Source organism: Microtus oregoni, unplaced genomic scaffold (genome assembly GCF_018167655.1).
Source record: "Microtus oregoni isolate MIOR12 unplaced genomic scaffold, Mior012 000046F_ref0000063, whole genome shotgun sequence".
Classification (NCBI taxonomy): domain Eukaryota; kingdom Metazoa; phylum Chordata; class Mammalia; order Rodentia; family Cricetidae; genus Microtus; species Microtus oregoni.
The window spans coordinates 18350934-18367839 of NW_024543220.1; the positions used below are offsets into that span (position 1 = coordinate 18350934).

General features: G+C 52.4%; 1 protein-coding gene across 4 annotated transcripts in view; it reads left to right on the forward strand.

Annotated features, from left to right (window-relative positions):
- Window positions 1-16906, forward strand: part of Col18a1 (collagen type XVIII alpha 1 chain) — a 107767-nt gene that overhangs the window by 77978 nt on the left and 12883 nt on the right. For all 4 annotated transcript variants that reach the window (XM_041634388.1, XM_041634385.1, XM_041634386.1 and 1 more), the window contains 20 exons: window positions 4127-4197; window positions 4440-4625; window positions 5499-5525; window positions 6251-6313; window positions 6426-6503; window positions 6750-6803; window positions 6955-7113; window positions 7577-7639; window positions 8397-8423; window positions 10053-10184; window positions 10724-10786; window positions 11625-11651; window positions 12767-12802; window positions 13345-13416; window positions 13695-13730; window positions 13990-14079; window positions 15466-15495; window positions 15597-15623; window positions 15936-15998; window positions 16240-16314. In XM_041634388.1, coding sequence (XP_041490322.1) covers window positions 4127-4197; window positions 4440-4625; window positions 5499-5525; window positions 6251-6313; window positions 6426-6503; window positions 6750-6803; window positions 6955-7113; window positions 7577-7639; window positions 8397-8423; window positions 10053-10184; window positions 10724-10786; window positions 11625-11651; window positions 12767-12802; window positions 13345-13416; window positions 13695-13730; window positions 13990-14079; window positions 15466-15495; window positions 15597-15623; window positions 15936-15998; window positions 16240-16314 — 1379 coding nt within the window. The remainder of the gene's footprint in view (window positions 1-4126; window positions 4198-4439; window positions 4626-5498; window positions 5526-6250; window positions 6314-6425; window positions 6504-6749; window positions 6804-6954; window positions 7114-7576; window positions 7640-8396; window positions 8424-10052; window positions 10185-10723; window positions 10787-11624; window positions 11652-12766; window positions 12803-13344; window positions 13417-13694; window positions 13731-13989; window positions 14080-15465; window positions 15496-15596; window positions 15624-15935; window positions 15999-16239; window positions 16315-16906) is intronic.

Here is a 16906-nt window from a genome sequence, read left to right on the forward strand (position 1 = left end):
GTATTGTCTTTGTCTGTCGTGTGTAGGAACCTTTCCAGACATGCCATCTCCTGGTTCAGGGCCAGCAGGTTTGCTGGGAGAGTGTAAATTAGTCCAAGAGAGGAGAGATGTAGGAGAAAATACATCCTTAGTCCAGGCTGTGCCACAGGTCAGCCTATAGGGTGATATATGTCTCGCATGGAAGCCGATGTCTGGGCGACATGCACAAGGCTCCCGGTCTGCAGGAGGCAGGGCTGGGAACGCCTGAGGCGTGTCAGCTATGAATGGTGTGTCTTGGGCTGTTCTCTGCGCTGCTGATTACAGACCTGGTAACATAGCAGCATAAATGTCTCCTTCCAGCTCTGTTGGCCTGAAGCGCAGTGGAGCCTATGAAAGTCTCTGGGAGTCTCTGGGAGTGTCTGGGATTCCCCAGGGCTTCCATAGGTTCTAAGGAGAACAAGCTCCAGCTCCTCCTGATGCTGACCAAACCCAAGTACTCCCAGCTGTGACCCCAGGTCTAGATTTCCACCTGTCGCCAGCCATGGCTGCCTTTCTTTGTTGACCCACAAGTCAAGCAGGGCTGGAAAGGAGCCACTTCCTGACTCATGAGTGGGGACTTACATCCCACCTGGGCTGCGTGAGCCCACGGGCCTTGAGGTGAGCTCTGTCAGTGTTCGTGGATCTCAGGAAGATAACAAAGCATGACCCCCTACCCTGCCAGGTTCCCCTGGGCAGCCCCACTCCCCCACTGCTCTGCCTTCTGTCAGCACAGAGAGCTGTCCTTTCCCAGAACTTCACACGCAGGGGAAAGCAGTAAGCATCTGGGTTTGCTTGGCACTGTGCCCCTTTGAGAAAGAGCATTGACATTATAGAGAGTCAGTGGTTGGCCTATCATCCACAGTATGGACGGATCACAGTGTATTTGTCTGTTTACCTAGTGATGGGCGTATACACTATGTCCAGCTTGAGGACCTAGTGATGGCTGTATGCACTATGTCCAGCCTGAGGATCTAGTGATGAGTGCATGCACTATGTCCAGCTTGAGGACCTAGTGATGGCTGTATGCGCTATGTCCAGCCTGAGGACCTAGTGATGGCTGTATGCGTTATGTCCAGCCTGCGGACCTGGTGATGAGTGTATACACTATGTCCAGCCTGAGGACCTGGTGATCGCTGTGTACACTATGTCCAGCTTGAGGACTTGGCGATGGGTGTGTGCACTATGTCCGGCTTGAGGTGGCTTCAGAGGATGTTGTTCTGGGTCTTCTGTCTCAGCTGCTGCTGAGCCATTTGCTAATGATTTGTGTGTTTACTACCCAACCCAGTAGGTGGGAGTCTGTGCACCTCACCTCAGTGAGGTCATTAGACATGGGTGTTATGGAAGTGGGGTGGCCTGCCCTGTGCTCTCCCTTGTTTCTGTGATAACCAGCATCTTTTTGTGGGCTTACATCTCAGTAGATGTCTAGATCTTATGCCAAAGTTTAATGGGCTGTATGATGTCTTATTGTTGAATTTTGAGATTCTGGATTTAAACACAATCATTGTCTTCTTCATATTATCTCTCTTCCTTTCTTTGTTTTTCCAAGACAGGGTTTCTCTGTGTAGTCCTGGCTGTCCTAGAACTCACTCTGTACACCAGGCTGGTCTTGAACGAACTCAGAGAACTGCCTGCCTCTGCCTCCCAGTGCTGAGATTAAAGGTATGCACCACCACTGCCGGACTCCCTTTTTTTCTTCATCTTCTCCTATCCTACCCTCTGAGGATATATATCTATATCTATATAAATATCTATATGTAATACCTAATATATAGATATAACATATATATATAATATAGATATAACATCTCTCTCTATCGATATCTATAGATATCGATAGATAGAGAGATATCTCCATGTATGTGTGAGTGATTGTGTGTGTGTGAGCATGTGTTAAGCTAGTCTTGAACTTGTGACCCTCCTGTCTTTGCTTCTCAAGTGCTAGGATTACAGGTGTGAGCCACAATATCCACCTTCATCTTCTTAACAGCATCTTTAGAAAAGCCTAACTTTTCTAATTTTTGCTGAAATTCAAAGATCTCACTTCTAGTGTCACCTGAAACTCTGCCCAAGGTGATCCAAAGACCTACTTTCAATCTTTAAAAAACTGTTTCCCAACTTCTGTCACTGTTGAAGCCCCCTTTCCCCTGCTGAGCCGACTCTGAGATGTGGGGCACCAGCCTCCCACACTTGAGTCTATTTCCGGTCTCTCCTCTGTGCTGTAGATCTCCACGCCCATCTCTCTGTACCATCCTGTCTGTTGCCCACCTCTCTGAGCCATGGCTCTCCCTGTCTGTCTTGGCCGCTTGTTGCCACATCTGCAGAGAAGAAAAAGCCTGCTGGAGTTTCAATGGGGCAGAGAAATGACTCTCGAGACCCGTTGTTGCCTTTTCTTTAGGTCTTGTTTGATTTCTCTTAGCCATGTTTGCACAGTTTTAAATGCCCCCTAAGGCAGTGCTTTTTAGGTTTGGAGAACCTGAAGTTCCAGGAAAGCTTTGCTGCTGTAGGGAGAGCCCATGCTGCCCTCTTGTGGTCAAACACGGCAGTGGCTCCTGCAGGTGGCGCAGTTTGGCTGTGGTGGATGGGGGAGGCCGGGTCATCCTGATCAGATACCTGGCTTACTCCTTACTAAGCAGCTGATGAACCCATGACCCGCTGTGGGCAAAGTCCATCAGCAGCGCCCCTCCCCCAGAGAACAATGTCAGCCTCAGAGGCTAGGAGTGGCATTCCCTAGAGCCCTGAGAATGAGTAAGGGGCCTGAGCACGCTGTTTGTGCAGCTCCTGGGACGTCCACTAGTTTGACCAATGCTCATTTGTGGCTACAGATCCTATATCCTGCTAGGGACTGAGCTCAGCCGTGAATAACTGTGTGATCATCAATTCTAACCCAAGGTGGGGGGCTCGGTGCCGCAGCCGAGGAGCACAAGATGCCTCTAAATAGTAGAAACTCTACTTAGAGACGTAATTGGAGTCTAAGAGGTGTGACATGTTGGCGTGATAAAAGTCTATACTGTCTGCTGCTAGTGAGATGTGGTTAAGATCTGCCTCCGGGTATCACCCTACAAGCCCTTTATTAATCACTAGGGAATGGTACTCTGTATTTTCAGGAAGGACCTGTCTTGTGGTTCCAGTGAGGACAGGCTCCTGAGGGGAGGCAAAGGAAGGAATGACAACTGCTGTTGTTGGCCAACTTCTATTTCAGGCTTGGGGTCAGCCATGTTTCTGTGGCATTTTCTGTCTCTGACCTTAGAAGTGTTTCTTGTTTGTGCACATCTGTAAGACCCACTCTCAGCTCAAAGACTGTCCAAAACCCGGTAGCAGGCTCACTGGGCCCAACTTTGGCTCCAGCAGCACTCGTGTGTTGGACACATGTAAAAGACATGGAACCAACATAGCAGGAGATCCTCGTTTGGCGTCTTCATGGTTACTGTTCTCAGAGAAGCCAGGGGAGTGTGGACCATTTACCAAGTCATTGCTCGTTTATCAAGGTTGGATCCCTGAATGTGATCGTGACCGACTTGTGAATGATAGCCTTGCCCTTGCGAAACACCACAGTCTTCGAGGCAGAGGTCATAGCAAATGCCACAAATGTCCAGACAGTTCTGCAGAAGAAGTGGCGTGTGTGTGTGTGTGTGTGTGTGTGTGTGTGTGTGTGTGCATATGTATGTCACATGTGCCTCGGTGTGTCAGAGGTACCATGGGGATGGTGGGTTCTAGGTGAACCTCTGGGGTTCATCTCAGAATTGCTGCTGGCTTTCTGTTTTTCAAATTGCACGTTGGAAGAGGAGAACGTGATAAGAAGGAGTTTTGCTGGAGAGATGTTAAAACAAACTCAGGCATCTTCTCGAGGGTTTCGGTTGTCACTGGACTTACTTTAAATGGCTGTGGTGACTTTGGTGCTTCTGTCCTGTTGCCCATGTTAGGTGACCATTGCCACTCACCATTCCCCTGGTCCCTGTCCTCAGGGTTTTTGGTGGGCGGAAAGGCAAATGGCTGTTCTCATAGCCTCGTCCCCGGGGCTCTTGCTGGGTGGAGAAGCAAAGCTTGGGCAGCAAAGCCAAGAGCCTGGGGCTGCTTGAAGCTTGACCATGCCACCTCTACCTCTTCCCAGCTGAGACCCTTCCTGGCACAAGCGGTACACGGGAAGAGAGCGTCCAGAATCATGGAAGTGGCTTGATAAAGGTGAGGTCACTTCCCCATGACCTTGTCCTAGGGCACCTGGGAACCCTCAGTGGCTTCTCACTGTGACCTCAGGCCCACACTCCCTCCCCTGGCCTGCTGCCCTGTGCTCTACAATGCTTCTACCCCCAACCTGCACCTCCGTATTCCCTGGAGGCCTGAGATTCAGGTCCCTGAGAATGTAGCAGCAGCATGAGGGGAACTTGTATGCAGATTGTGGCAGCCGATATCCTCTTTGTCTCTAGGGAGTTCTGAAGGGACAAAAGGGGGAGCCAGGTGTTCCGGGCTTACCTGGCCCAGCTGGTCCCCAGGGTCCTGCAGGCCCAGTGGTACAGAACCCCAGTGCACAACCTGTCCCTGGAGCACAAGGACCCCCAGGGCCTCAGGGGCCACCAGGAAAAGATGGAGCTCCAGGAAGGGACGGTGAACCGGTGAGTCCTGGCCTCCCCTTGTGATCTGGGCTGGAGCTGAGGTCTCTGACTGGGGATGGTGGGAGAGTTGGTTGGGATCAGAGCAGCAGCATCCTCGGATGCTGGGATTTCTACCAGCCTTCTGCTGTGCACTAGAGCCGGAAGGTAGTTAGAGCATGGAGGTCAGGGATGCCCAAGTCAACCCTGGACCTAAACTCTACTGCAGAAGTGCTGTCTGTTGTGGGTCTGGGTCACTTAGAGATTTGCCATGACCATGAATGTATTTTAATAAAAGGAGGCTTTATTAAATAGTGGTGCCAGCTACTCATGGCTCCAGGACTGCAACCAAGAGAACTCCCAAGATGCAGCATCTAGTTATGTTAATCCATGGCTTATGAAGTCAGACCTCACACGATTAAATGTATTCTGTGTACATGTGGGCGGGGTCTAATTTGAACATAAATGTCTTGCCCTTGTCCTAGTCATTGAGCAGAGTGAGCAAGTTTGATTACAAAAGCGAAATAACAGTTGGTCTTATGACCTATCTTACTAGAACAACAAATTTTACAAGATCAGTCCATTTAAGAATAGTCTTCAACCTGCCTTTAATCCCAGCATTCAGAAGGCAGAGGTAGGTTGATCTCTGTTAGTTCGAGGCCAGCCTGGTCTACAGAACAAGTTCCAAGACAGCCAGGGCTATACAAAGAAGCCATGTCTCAAAAAAAATAAAAACAGAACAACAAGATACTTTCCAATGTCTGGAGGAAAAAGGAAAGTGGGTGCCAGGTTTACGTGTTAGAGGTATTTTTTTCACTTTTTGGTCTCTTTCTGTGCCCAGTCTTGTGTAGTGGCTTCAGGACAATTTGCATTCATGTCTTCTCTTGCACGTTACAGGGTGACCCTGGTGAGGATGGAAGGCCGGTAAGTTGGCTTTTTCTCTGTACCAGACACTGTACCGTGTTTCCACGGGATCCACGGGCCATCTGTATACAGCTCAGGGCCATGGTTTCCCAGAGAGGACACTTTAAAAAGGAGGCTTAGCTTGGGTTGTACTTTTGACCTAACCAACTACAGGTGGCTAAAGGCAGGCACAATGTGACTGCCAAAACCACAGAGTGTTGTTCCCAGATTTCCTGAGGGGCTGGGGTGAGGGCTCACAACAAAGAGTGGGGAACTCGGGGTGCAAGAGAGGGGCCACAGTGCTGAGATGGGGTCCCCCACGCTGCCAGAGTGGCCACAGGGAGCTCTTTGTGCCAGACAGAGCTGTGTTGAAACTACGTGCAGTCCAGGCTCAGTGTTAAGTGGAGGTTTCCCTAAGCCCAATGTGTCCATCACGTTTGCACAGACACATGTGTATCCCATACACATGCAGTGGACTTACACTCCGCCATGGAGATCTGTGGTTACCTTAGATGATTTCTCTGAAGAGGATGTGTGCCATCCATAGCCAGTGGTGTCACTTTTAAATCCTGTTTTTCTCCTCTGGGGTTGTCTTGGTGGCATGGCCTTTCCTGGTTTATTAGGCCTCCAAGAATCCCTGAAGGGCTGCCCTCTGCTCCTGAATGAGAAGCATTTGGGGCTCAAGATTCATTGTATGAAGGAAGAGAGATACTTCCCTCTGCCTAACTCCTATCCTTGTCTTCCAGGGTGACACTGGGCCTCAAGGCTTTCCAGGAACCCCAGGAGAAGTGGGCCCCAAGGGTGAGAAGGTACGTGTGTGCAGACCACAGCATGGCCCCTTTCCTGTCCCAGCTCCTAACTGAGAGTGGGGACCATGTGTCCTCAGTGTCCTCAGTGTGACAGATTTGTCTTATGTCCCAGGGAGATCCTGGTGTTGGAGTTCGAGGACCTCCAGGACCTCCAGGGCCACCAGGACCCTCCTTCAGACAGGACAAGCTGGTAAATTCCCTCCTCCACACCAGGTCCCAGTACTCAACCCTACGAACCGGTTCCTGGTATTGTTGGCCCAAGAGCATGGGTACCTGCTGCAGGCTTGGGATGGTGGCCAGTCTGTGGGGCAAAGCATGATGCCCCACCTGCCATTGCAGGCATCTTTGGGTGGTTAGGGGACAGCTGGGTGATGCTATCTGGTACTCAGGATGATGCATTTATGTCCTGTGGTGGCTTCTCTCGCCCTTCCCTCAGACCTTCATTGACATGGAAGGTTCTGGTTTCAGTGGTGATATGGAGAGCCTCAGGGTAAGTGGCTGCACCCCACACCCACTATCACTGGGCAGGATATCTGAGACATTAGGGGGGACCCTTGGGGGTGGGGTAAGACTAGCAGGGGATGTGATCATTGTCCAGCATGCCTATATATTCTGTGATGGACTGTATCTCTCGTGTCCAGGGCCCACGAGGCTTCCCTGGCCCCCCAGGACCCCCTGGTGTCCCAGGACTGCCTGGTGAACCAGGGCGCTTTGGGGTCAACAGCTCCTATGCTCCAGGACCTGCAGGCCTTCCTGGTGTGCCTGGGAAGGAAGGGCCCCCCGGATTTCCTGGCCCCCCGGTAAGTTCTGCTGCCTCCCCTCCCCAGAGCATCCTCTTGGCTAGGAACAGGGGAGGGGAGAATGACATGAGGTCTCTCGCTGGATCTACCTCAGGATTCCCATGCTCCAGTCTCCACACCTCGAGGTGGAGGCTGGTCTCATTTGGGGTCACTCTCAGGATTGGGGGGGGTAGGCTACCCTCTAGTTCTAGGGTACTGACACACTAGGTGACTCCGGGACACACCTTTACCCACTCTAGACCGAATGGATGCATGAGCCTCCCAACTTAGTTTCCCCAGTATAATCAACAGCTCCATTAAAGGGCACACACAGGGGCTTCTACACTGTGCTGTCTGAGCTGTGCATACACCTGGGGGCGGGGGGGGGGGGGTTATATCCTGGCTCTCGGAAAGGCTGGGTACCAGCTGTTACCTGCTCACCATGGATCCTGTCCACCCATCTCTTTGTTCTTCTGTCCCCCAGGGACCTCCAGGTCCTCCAGGCAAAGAGGGCCCACCGGGAGTGGCTGGCCAGAAAGGCAGTGTTGTAAGTGAGCTCCTGTGGTGTAACTCAGCACACACTTGTAGCCAGTGGGTGGTGGGCACTGCGTGCTTGGGGTCTGTGGGGAGTGTGTGCCATAGGGTGAGCCCATGGACACAGCCTGCATCCTCAGCTTAGGGAGGTGCTTAGTCGTGGGGCCGGCAGGGCTCGGGTTCAAGTCAGGGTCTCCATATGTGGACCCGCAACTTAGGGGGCGGCCCTTCATTTGGTTTGAAAGGGTGATTTCAGGTTTCAGTGTAGTTGGATTGGTAGATGCCTTCAGAGGCCGGCCAATCTCTGCTGACCACAATCTACTGTGGTCTTGGGTTGCCGGGGGAGGGGGGTCAGATGGAGAGCTGCTCCCACCACTTCCTGGGATGGGATGAGGAAGACCCGCATGCTTGGGGAGCATCAGAAGATCCTTTTAAATGGACTATTCCCAGAGCTTGTCTCTGCTTTTAACTAAGCCTAAATGGCTCCCCGGCTCAGGAGGTGTTCTTAGAGGCATTCATGGGGCTGGTGGGCTTAGGGGCTCTGGCCTTGGGCTCTCTGGGCTCCCCTCCCTGCTGAGCTTCCCAGAGGTTAGCCTCCCTAAAAGACAAGGGAGGGAGCAGGAACAGGCCCTGAGAACACTAGAGTCAGCATAAACCAAAGACAGGATCCTGTGAGGCAGGCAGTCACCATGGGGCTGTTGGTTTGTTTTTCTCTGATTGCTACATACATGTCTGAATTTATTGTAATCCTATCCTTTTATCCCCCATAGGGCGAGGTGGGCATCCCAGGACCCAAGGTATGAGTCAGTTTTCATTCTGGCAGAGTTGGGGCTACCTGCTTGATAAAAGTATTTAGGCAGGATGTAGGGGGCACCAGCCAGTGAATGCATAGTCTCTGTGTGTGTGTGTGTGTGTGTGTGTGTGTGCGCACGCGCATGTGCGTGTGGCTTTATCTACTCAGTTCTGTTCTGCAAATGCAGTGGAACCAGAGGTGCTGGGTTTAGAAATGAGCTCCCAGTAGGCAGGTACAAGGGAAGGCTCCCTGGGAATTCCTGGGGTGCCTCAACCAGGGACCTCAGGATGTTAGCTGCCCAGTTCATCGAGGTCCTCAGTGGCACTCCCAGCATCCTCACCCACTGTTGCACAGGGAATGCCATGCTGGCTCTCCTGTGTTCTGAGAGGCATCCTGGCTGGTGTTCAAAGAAAAGGCTGGGGCTGATAGAAGAATCCAGTGGCGGGGAGACGAGAGCAACAGGGGCATCAGAAGGTAGATGAACATGTCAGAAAGAAATAAGAGATGGGCTGGCATGGGCTGAGTATGTAAATTTGCACGCACGCTTGTGTCTCTGCACAAGACACTGGTATCTGCACTCAGGTGCTCCTGTCTGTACACGCGCACGCCCTTGTATCTGCGCACGCACATAAGGAGAGTCTTCCAGGATAAATAAATGAAGTGTTTTACTGAGGTTAAAGAGGAAGGTTCAAGAGTGAACCGCTGTACCTGGTACCCACCTGAAATGGAGTAGCTACATCCATAGCTGGAGATCCCACACCCACAATAGACGCCTGCATCCTCATTATTTCCGGAGGAACCCAAAGGTGGCATCTTGTGTAGCCCAGGCTGTCTTTGAACTCAGCTAGACCCTTTATAAGAAGGTTCACGCCAAGCGAGGCTGCCTGTGTTCCAGCTGGGTTCAGGACATCTCTCATACAATCACTCGTGCCTCTCAGCGGCCCAGGAGAGAATGGTGGGGGGTCTCAGTTCCCACTTCATAGAGGTGACTTGGCTACCAGCAGGGTCCCTGGGGCATGCTGGCCTACCAGGTCCAACTTCAGGGCTAACCTGCTTGGAGTAGGGCTTTCTGAACCAGGGCCTCCCTGCCTGAGTGCCAAGTCCCTGCCTCAGTCTGCTTCCTTGATCTGATCCCTCAGACTCCTAGACATGACCTGTGTTTGCTTCTGCTCCCCAAGTTCTTCAAACTCGCAAAGTCACAGTAATACCTGTGCCTACGTTACCCCAAGCACTTGGTGGCTACAGGGTCCCCTGCAGACCCACCCTGAACCTTGCTCTCCCTGTACCTTCCAGTGGCCTGTCCCTCCTCCTTACCTGCTTTATCTGCTTCTTGCTATCCCTGTTCTCAACTGTCAAAGAGCTGGGACCCAAGGTTACAGGCTATGGTGGACAGCCTGCTTTGTGATTCTTGAGCTGTGGCCAAAGCCATGACGTCAGGCTTGTGTGCCTGTGAATCTCACTTCACCCTGTTGTTTTAAGTCAGTGAGTTGCCTGTATGGCTTTTGTGGCAGGTGATTTATCTCTGGGTTTTCAGGTTTTTGAAAAGCATTGCAAGGAAGTGCTTGTTCGTTGCGTTGCCTGTAGCTTAGCCGAGGCCCAGAGCCACAGTGACCTTGTCCTTCTGTCTGTGCAGGGGAGCAAAGGAGATCTTGGGCCTGTCGGTGTGCCTGGAAAGACTGGCATGGCTGGACCCCCTGGGCCAACTGGACCACCAGGACCTCCAGGCCCCCCGGGGCCACCAGGACCAGGATTTGCAGCTGGATTCGTGAGTCACTGGGGGGCCCCCAGAAAGCCTGGGCCATACAGCTGCCTTTCCTCCAGACAGCTCACAGCCTGAGCAGAACTCCCTAAGCAGGGCACAGCTCTTGTCACACGTGGGTTTCTCCTGTTCCCTTCTTTGGGCTTCCATGTGTGATCCCAAGTACCTGAATGGGTTAGATCTGTTCTGGATTGGCCTCACTGCACTCAAAGCACATGTGTTTAGGCTCAGATGTCTGTGGGTGCTGTTCCCAACCCTTCCATGCTGAAAACCTGCCTATGAACCCAAGTACAATTTCTCTTGCACACACACAGGCCAAAGCCCTGTGACTGAGTAGGATGCGTGCCCACTAGGGTTTGAATAAAACACACACACACACACACACTCACACACACACACACACACACACACACACACACACACACACGACCCAAGCTCTGTCGGTCATCCACTTCCCTTTCCCCCATCTCCTTTTTCCTGGCCTCAGGAAAGGCTCCTTCTTAGTAAGGCTCAGTCACTGAGCATCCCTCTTGTGCTCCCTCCAGGATGATATGGAAGGCTCTGGGATGCCCTTCTGGCCAACAGCCCGAAGCTCCGATGGGCTGCAGGTACTGCCTGTGGGCTGGGGTAGGAGGAGGGTCCCAGGCCAGTGGTGGCTTTGGGACAGCCTTATGTAGGGCAAGGAACCGCCAGAAGCCTGGGGATGTGAGCCATAGTACCCTCCACCCCAGAAAGACCTGCTCACAAACTGTCCCTAGGGGTGGGGGGTCAGTGTGGGGTGGTGACAGGTAGATAGGCCTTTCCCTCTCTGATTTCTTCCATGGCTGTAATTTGAAGAAGTGACAGATATTTGGCCAGAGTAGGCTTGAGTTAGTGGGGCATCTGGGGGAGTCACCCCAAGTTTTTCTGTTGACCTGTGTGTAGTTTGGATTAGGTCAGCAAAGAGGAGCTGAAGTCCCAAAGTCCCCAAATGGCAGGTACATCAGGGCCCTTGTGTGCAGGCATGCACAAACTCTACAGCCCTGCCTAGGATACCGCTTTTCCCTGAGGAACAGCAGTATGTCCTGGAGGACATCAGGCTGACCTCTAGTCTCTGGGGCCACCACTGGCAGATGCTACCGTGACAGTAAAGCATTGTTATCGTTGCTATAATTCTTTGTAACTTTTTCAGTATATAGTTTTATTTTAAAACAATTTCAAATGTAGACAGGTTCTAAGGACAACAGAAAGAACTCCCATGTAGCTTTCAACCGGGTACTCAGTTAAAGTTCAGTTGCCCCTGTTATAGCTTTAGCAATAGAAGGCTCTGCTTAGAGCTCCCGTCACGCCAGCCTTGTGCCTCAGTTTTTGTTGTCCCTGGGGTCATGAGGTTTGGAAAGGGCTAATGAATGTGGGATAAAGCAGATCCGGGTCACTCACTAACACTTGTTTCCTTTACTCTGGCAGGGACCTCCGGGGTTGCCAGGACTCAAGGTGAGTGAGGGAGGCCTTTCTTGGAGAGCTGCCTAGCAAGTTAATACATTGTGAGCTCAGCATGAAAGTTTGCAAAACACAGCAGGCGGCTTCATGGAAAAATAGCCACATGCGCCTTCCCATGCACTGAGCATTAGCGGGGTTATGCCCTATCTTTCCAAGCCCAGGAAATGAGATTCCTGCCTGCACACATCTGAACCATGCTAAAATTTTGAGGAGACCAGAACCTCTCGATGGTTCTCAGCTTTAGAGACCCGTAGGGTGGTGTCCCCTTCCCCTAGAGGATCTGAGAGTTTTGTTCTCTGCTCCCCATGTCATCCTTAGGGACACCAGCCACAGACTAGGCTCCGTCCTTGGCCCCCACCTTCCCTTGCGCTCCAGTCAGGCTCCCCAGGGTGGGGGCAAGGGTGGAGAGCAGCAGAATAGTCCCCACCAGGGTGTCCTTACTGCCTAGCTGGCCTCTGCTGTTCCCTACTTCTAGAATGCTTTTCTGTGACTTACAAAACACTGAATGAACATTTCAAAGGATGGATTTTTAGATGGGCCCAAATTGGATTTTTTTTTTTCTGAGTCAGGGTTTCTCTGTGTAGCACTGGCTATCCTGGATTATGTAGATTAGGCTGGCCTCGAACCCAGAGATCTACCTGCCTCTCCTTTCTAAGTGCTGTGATTAAAGGCAGACTTTTTTTTTTCTTTAAGGAATCTCTTTAGAGGACTTGTTTATTTTTGTCATTGTTGTGTTTGTTTTGTTTTGTTTTGTTTTGAGACAAGGTTCCTCTGTAGCCTTGGCTGTCCTGGAACTAGCTCTTGTAGACCAGGCTGGTCTCGAACTCACAGAGATCCTCCTGCCTCTGCCTCCCAAGTACTGGGATTAAAGGCGTGCGGATGGGGGTACTTGCTACCAGCTTCTACAATATCAGGAACTATCCAATCCCCATGATGCTAGGATATATTTTGTACCGTCCACCAGTGTGGGCCCCTGGGTCACCGAGGGTTCTAGAAGGGCCCAAGTGCTGGGGCCGGGATATCTTGGGTGATTAACAAAGAAGTATGTAGCTTGGTTTGGGGGTGAGCCAGCTGACACCCCAAGCTCATAGAACTTTTTTTCCACTTAGGGGGATCCTGGAGTGGCAGGGCAACCTGGAACCAAGGTAGGTACTTCCCCCAGGGTGGGGTATATATTGTCCACTGGGGATGGTGAGGGGCCTGTAAGGACCAGCAGGCATGCCCCACAAACCTCATGTGTCGAGCACATCTCAGAGGCAGCCTGAGAATACCAGGCATGGAGTGAGATGCCTGTACAGTCCTGGCCTCATTCTCCCTCCCGTCTTGCCCTCAATGTTCCTTATACTTTTGTTTCTTTATAATTTAATGTGCCTGATTCAGAGAAAACTACCTAGGTCAAGCCTCCACCTTAGGGCACAACCCTATACACCCGCACCAGTTGTGGGAAATGAGCTTCCTCCCCTTTCCTCCCTCCATCCCCTTCCCTGCCACTATCCTCCCTGTCTTCATCTTCCACATCCCATATGGATGGCATGCTATATCCATGGAGGGAGATATATCCAGGGGCTGAGCCAAGCCTGCAGAAACCTAGGCTACGGTCACACCCATGGTTGCTGTGACCTCTTCTCTGAGAGTCTCTGCTGCCTGCTGCAGGGCTGACTCTGGCCCTTCTATTTGTCTGCCCCAGGGAGAAGCTGGAGCAGATGGAATCCAGGGCATCCCTGGCCTCCCAGGAAGAGAGGGTGCAGCTGGGCCCCCGGTGAGTGAGAGGCGAAAGGCGTAAAAGAAGCCTCCAGGAAGAGAACTGGCATCTCAAGTGGCCCTTGGGGTGTCCCAGACATCTGTGTCCCCTACCTACTACACTGTGGCCCCTGGAGCCAACTGCAAGGCTGGACAGGGTTTGGGTGCCCATCTCTATTCTCCAAGGTTCAAGGCAACACAGACTCCCCATCTGCATTGGAAGCCAGGCCCAGGTAGGCTGGTCCCTGAAGGGATTCTGGTTCTGTCTACGATGACCCATTTTCTCTGTCTCTGCAGGGACCAAAAGGAGAGAAAGGGACCCAGGGAGAAAAGGTGAGTGTCTGTAGCCTTAGGTGCACAGTGAACAGAGTTGAACTGCTTAGGCCTCAGGGTGAGGAATCCCATCATGCCCCAGCTTCAGGCCTAAGCCACCTGGCCACCCATGAGACCTCAGAGAGTTGAGGAGAGACCCTTAAGTCAGCAGGGGTAGCTCTCAGCCACTGTCTACAAACCTAGTACCTGGGCTATGGGTAGGCTCTGGGGTCCTGGCCAGAGGAACTAGAATGTTTACTTCTCTACGGTTCTCTTCCAGGGAAACACAGGAAAAGACGGAGTGGGGCTTCCAGGCCTCCCTGGCCCCCCAGGACCTCCAGGGCCTGTGGTCTATGTGTCAAATGAGGATGTAAGTACACTGTGGAATGCGGCAGGGCTCATCCCTCAGTCTAGGGACTGCCCATAGTTGACCTAACTGTGTAGTAATAGGAGCAGCGGGGCTGCGTCCCCAGCACCCTGGCTGCCTGGCTAGCTTATACCCCGAAATAATTACACGGACACTGTATTCTTTTAAACACTGCTTGGCCCATTAGCTCTAGCCCTTACTGGCTAATTCTGATATCCCGATCAACCCATTTCTAATAAACTTTGTAGCACCGGTCTTACCGGGAAAGATTCAGCATGTCTGACCTGGCGGCTTGCTTCATCGCGTGCGTCTGCCCGGGAGAGGGGAGCACGGCATCTCTGCTCCAGAGAGCAGAGCTGTCGAGTCTGAGCTCACTTCCTCTTCCTCCCAGCATTCTGTTCTGTTTACTCCTTCCACCTATGTTTTAACCTATCAGGGCCAAGCAGTTTCTTTATTGCTTAACCAATGAAATCAACAGATTGATATATGACACTCCCACATCATAACTGCATCAGAATGGCGTGAGGAGCGCTGGCTTCTCAAGAGAAGGCCGTGCTGGCTAGAAGCTCTCTCCTTGCCAAAGCTTCTTGACCTTCTTGGTTGTAAAGGCTACCACTGCCCTTTTGTGGTGCCTACAGCAACATAGTCAAGTGGCATAGCCTCAAAGTCAGTGGGTCCCTCCAAGCCCCAATGCAGAACCTGGTGGTCAAGCTGCTGCCTGTGCTCAGTTCTCTGCAGCAAGAAGCCCAAGTCTCTGGTTGTTAGATGCAGGGCCCACGGGAGCTGAGACCGCAGGGAACAGGCCGCCCTAGATAGAGCTAGAGCTTGGTTGGGGTGACAACTGGGCTCAGATCCCAGCTACAGTTGTCAACAGTGACCCTGGCTGGTTACTTCACATTCTGCAGCCCTGGTACCCTCAGTTCTGAGAGGGGGACAGTACAGTCCTGGGAGAAAGGCACTGAACGGTCACAGGGCTCTGGGACCAGGGGAAAGCCAGAAACAACAGCTGGTCCTCTTCATCCAGGGGGCACTGGTATAAGAGTGAAGCATTAGAAAAGCCCCCAGCAGGTGGGGCTGCTTGCATGTGGTGGACAGGAGTGTGTGCCCCAGGCTAAGTGTGTAACAGGACTGGAGAGTGAGGCCAGCCCTGGCTGCTCCATGCTGGGAGGAGGGTCTTTCATGGGAAGGGGACTCCCCAGGAAATGGGTCACTTGTCACCTGGGCACCTGCAGAGAGAACCCAGGCATACTGCGGAAAGCACAGGCTTTTCCTAAATTCCACTTTGGACATGCCTTTTGTGTGCCTGTGGCTAGTGTGATACAGGTGACTTTAAACTCAAATGCAGCTTTCTTTTCCTCTACTTTTTCTTTCCCAATGGCGTGGGGACAGAGAGCAGTAGTGAGCACACCAGGACCTGAGGTAAGTGCCATCTTGCTTCCACGGAGGGTCCCGGGGAGCTGGGTTAGAACACCCGTGAGAGCAGTGTGTCCCCAAAACTCACGGTGCCTTTCTTTCCACAGGGCAAGCCAGGGTACGCAGGCTTTCCTGTAAGTGGCTTTACTTCAGAGCTGCATGCTTGCCCAGCAATGCTCTGCACTGGGGGGTGGGTATGGTTTCTGCTTGGTACACACAGGATGGTAGTGTAAGCTTGGGTCATTGTCCTTGAGGACATGATGCTATCAGGAAGATAATGGGGGCTGGAGGGTATTGCATGGTGCCCTCGCCATCTATAATTGTTCAGGACACTGAAGGGGCTGCCTTGTGAACAGTGAGCAACCACAGGGACAGAATATGGGGGAACATGGGGTCCAAGGGATATTGGGTCAGGGACCCTCATTTCTATCTGGTCTTCATTGTAGGGACCTGCTGGGCCGAAGGGTGACCTGGGTTCCAAAGGCGAGCAGGGTCTTCCAGGGCCCAAGGTAAGGGGCTGGGGTACCATCTGCTCCTTTCCTAGGAACCACAGACCTGCTCCGAAGGCTCCTGAGGCAGGCTGGGCCCTGGGGGTACTGGGACATGACATCTCTATTACCTTAACTCAGAAGGCTCTGGTCACAACCTTCCCACGTAGGCCTGGACCCCCTTCTGCTCTGTTTCTGTCTTGGGGGTATCTGAGGCCTTATGGCTGAGCCCTGACCTGTCCTTCCTGTCCTGCCATTTCAGGGTGAGAAAGGCGAGCCAGGTGCTATCTTTGGCCCTGATGGCAGAGCCCTGGGCCCTGCCCAGAAAGGAGCCAAGGTGAGAATGGGGTTGGGGTTCCCTGACATTGTGAAGACAGCATGAATGGGGGCGTCCTCACAGAGAGGCAGGATCACAACACACTCAAACCTTTCCAGAATGGGTTTCCCAAGCCCCCATAGCCTAATTCTGTTCCCCTCCCTTTGCCTCTTGCAACCATCCTGGGTGTGTTCTCACAACCCCAAACCTGCCAATGGCTTGTGTTATCCCCTTGCTGCTGTGGCCTGAGCTCACCTATACGAAGGTTAGTGATATAGGCCATGGCCCAGTGTGCTCATTCTTCCTCCTGGCCTTTGCCTGTGGGAGATGAAGGAGCCCAAAGCCTGCTGGGGGCACCCCATGAGTAAGCAACCATCCACCCTGTATAACCGAGGTATCTAGACCTCCTCCTTCCTGTGGCCCTGAGCTTGCAGCAACCTGAGCCCAAGCCTTTGCTTGGCTGGCAGGACTTGCTCCTCAGACCGTTTTAGACTTCTACCCCAGCAGGTCTTCCCAAGAAGGTTCCAGGGGAAGGGCCTTGGGAAGCCTTGGTGGCTATGAGGAATGGATCCTCATTGGCCTACAGTGTTGTCAGGGAGTGAGCTGATGATTC